Source organism: Cryptomeria japonica, chromosome 5 (assembly GCF_030272615.1).
Source record: "Cryptomeria japonica chromosome 5, Sugi_1.0, whole genome shotgun sequence".
Lineage (NCBI taxonomy): Eukaryota > Viridiplantae > Streptophyta > Pinopsida > Cupressales > Cupressaceae > Cryptomeria > Cryptomeria japonica.
In genome coordinates, this window is record NC_081409.1 from 915,692,244 (window position 1) to 915,695,746 (window position 3,503).

Below are 3,503 nucleotides of genomic sequence, written 5' to 3' on the forward strand. Positions count from 1 at the left end.
GTATATATGTTGTTTTCATAAGAAGCAAAAGAAATTGGCCAAATATGAAAAGTTTGAAGGTTTAGTTTAAATGTTTGTCAAAGCAAAAGGTGGCTAAAGTATGATTTGGTTAACATTAATAAAAATCAATCTAAATTTATTTTGTTGGAGTTGACTAACATATATTTAAGTTTGTCTCGCATATAAGTCAATATGAAGGGCATCTTCATACATTTTTGAATAACCTTAAACTTGTCTTTTGATCTATATGAATAGACACTTTTAATGCTTCAAAAACTTGCATTTTTGTCTTTTGATTGCATTCTTTATTTAAGTTACTTTAGATGGTAATTAGTGGGCCTTGGCTTTTTACAACGATTTCATTCTTGGACCATTGATTTCTTTCTTGGATCAGCACTTTCCTTTGTGATATCAATGACAACAATATGACTACAATGTTTCTAACACACACTATTTTTTTTTTAATATATTTCTGACCCTTAGAGTTGCATATTCCTTGGACATCGAACACAAATAATGAGACTTCATTGACAATGCCCAAAGATGCATTTTTTTGCAAAAAGTACTAAACACCTAACTATCAATCATGCTTTCCACCAACTTTCATGTCTTTTAATGACTCACAATAACATAAATCTCTCTGACATTTATAATATCTTGAATATCTTTTATCATTATCTTCATTTTTTTTTAAATATTGTTTTTTTATTAATTCTCACAAAAAACTTGATTACTATTGATCAGATATGATAGGATTCCATAATTTAGTGGAAGAATGTCATCTTAATATCGGCGACAATGAGAGCACCTCAACGTACGGGTATTTCCGACCCTTTGTTGGACTTCGACCGAAATACATGACGTTTATACACCATCACAACTGTACGGGACAGAGAAGTGCGCTCCAATATTCTGCAGTTTACACACGGTGAAGGAAAAAAGATACATGGCTTTACTTAAAAGTCAGAAACAAATTTCCGTTCACATTAAAACAAATGGTGGGTATGTTTTCGTGTCGGATAGGAAAAAGTGGTTTTTTGGTTTTGATGGGACTGGTTTTATTAATTTAGTTGTATATGCGCAATGGGCGTTTAAATATAGTTGAGATCTTTGGATAGACTTCAAGAAAAATCGAAGTTACCAAGTTATGTATCTTTGTTACATTTTTATTCCCGACCACATTTCTCCCACACATCTTTTTTTATTGTTATCTCAGCTCTCATCATTTCTCGTATATCGGATCACTGCTTCCAATAGAATTGTCTGTTAGATGGCTACGTCTAACATTGCCCAATTAATTGGTGTGTTTTGTGTGCTCTGCGCACTGAATACTCTGTCTATCCCCATTTGTATGGCCGAGTCAGCAGGCGTGAACTTCGGCTTTAATGAATTCACGAGATGCAACACAAGCAACATTCTTTGTGTAAATGATGCCACAATATCTGGGCATAAAGTCCATCTTACAAACAATACAAACGTTCAAGTGAGCAACAACACTTCTGGGAGGATTGTTTACAACCAGACCATTGGGATCTCTTCTATTGCAAGCTTCACTACGGACATCCAGTTCGCTATGAAATATTATAATCTGAGTCGTGATGACCAAGGAGGAGAGGGAATTGCTTTCTTCATGGCATCTAAAGAAATCGCGACAATTGCTCGCTCAGCTGATTATTACAGTGGTCTTCCGGGAAATGGATATAAGTTGTCACCCAAGATGGTTGGTGTTGAATTTTATTGTTACATTTACAACTGCTCTATCTACACAGATGTTGCTGGCTATCTTCCTTCTGAGTCTTACAATAAAACATATTTGAATCAAACATTAAACGATGGTGCTTTGTGGAATTCACGAATAGAGTACAACGATATAGAAAAGTACCTGCAAATATTTCTCACAAATGCCTCCAAAACCTCCATGTCCCAAAAAGATCTTGTTTTTGCATTTCCTTTTGATTTCTCTAAATATCTCCCAGACAATCTTGTAGTAGGGATTTCTGCTTCTGCTCAAAATTCAAGTCAGACCCACACAATCCTTTCATGGAGTTTCAATACCAAGGCCAAAACAAGAAAGTCTTCAACCAAAATAATAATTGTTACGATTGTAGGAGTCTTTTGTTGTTTAGCAGGGGCACTTATGATCTGGAAATTGTTTTCCATTGGGAAGAAGAGGAGATTGGAAAGCAGAAGCAGACAAACATGCGAAAATGACGAAATAGAGATTAGCATGCTTGTAGACCAGGGGCCATGTAGATATAAGCTGGAGGATCTCAAGGCCGGAACAAACAATTTCAGTGAAACTCAAAAGTTGGGGCAGGGAGGATTTGGAGGTGTGTACAAAGGCGTTACAGGAGAAGCAAACGAAGTGGTAGCTATCAAGCGCATCTCACAAGGGTCGAGACAGGGAATGAAAGAATTCATCTCTGAAATAAGTATTGTTAGTCGCGTAAGACATCGGAACCTTGTTCAGCTTTTGGGATGGTGTCATGAGAAAGGAGAATTGCTTTTGGTGTACGAGTACATGTCCAATGGTAGCCTTGACAAACATCTTTTCAGCAAAGGAGCTTCTCCCCCATTACAGTGGAGTCACAGATATCGAATAGCTTTGGAAATAGCTTGTGGACTGTTGTATCTCCATGAAGAATGGGATCAATGTATTGTACACAGGGATATAAAATCCAGTAATGTTATGCTCGACGGCAATTTCAATGCAAAGCTTGGGGACTTCGGTTTGGCGCGCATGCTGGAGCACAATCGCTTGTCTCAGACCACAATAGCGGCTGGAACCTTTGGTTACCTGGCTCCTGAGTGTGTGATCACAGGAAGAACAAGCCCTGAATCAGATGTTTACAGCTTTGGTGCCGTGGCCTTGGAAATTGCTACAGGAAAGAGAATAGTAGATGAGAGATTGCAAGAGCATAATATGAGACTTGTAGAGTGGGTATGGGATCTTTATGGTCAAGGCAAAATTTTGGAAGCTGCTGATGAGAAATTAAATGGGGAGCATGAAGGGGCAGAAATGGAACAATTGATAGGAATAGGGTTGTGGTGCTCTCATCCAGATCCACTTGCAAGACCCAAAATTAGGCAAGTGGTAAAGCTGTTGAAGCTGGAAGATCGAGTGCCTAATCTTCCTCAAGAAATACCTGTGCCAACATATGCCGCATTTCATGGAGCCGACTTTTCAGTTCCATCTTCATTTACAATGGAGACTTCCAATGCACTCCCATCTCAATCAGGTAATTCATCTCAAGTCTCCTCCTGATCATATTAAAGCACAGCTCCCATCGCTGTGCATTTTCAAAAGGAATCGTAGGAGCTCTCTATCACTACTCAACCTCGAGCAATTGGATTTCTAGTTGCTATGTTAGTTTAGTTTCTCCTTTATTATGTACTATTTGCTTTCCCAGACATATATTTTAATGAAAGAAAATATCTTGGATTATCCTGTAATCGCTCTGTTCTTGGATGGGCAACATATATTAGAAGTGATCCACTCCTCT

The 3,503-nt window shown here is 37.9% G+C and overlaps 1 protein-coding gene across 1 annotated transcript; it reads left to right on the forward strand.

The window, feature by feature from the left end:
• The first annotated feature begins 1,270 nt into the window (after nt 1-1,270).
• LOC131042939 (L-type lectin-domain containing receptor kinase IX.1-like) lies at nt 1,271-3,265 on the forward strand. Its single transcript, XM_057976277.2, has one exon. It carries the CDS (start codon nt 1,271-1,273, stop codon nt 3,263-3,265), a length of 1,995 nt encoding a protein of 664 aa, XP_057832260.2.
• The last annotated feature ends 238 nt before the right edge of the window (nt 3,266-3,503 follow it).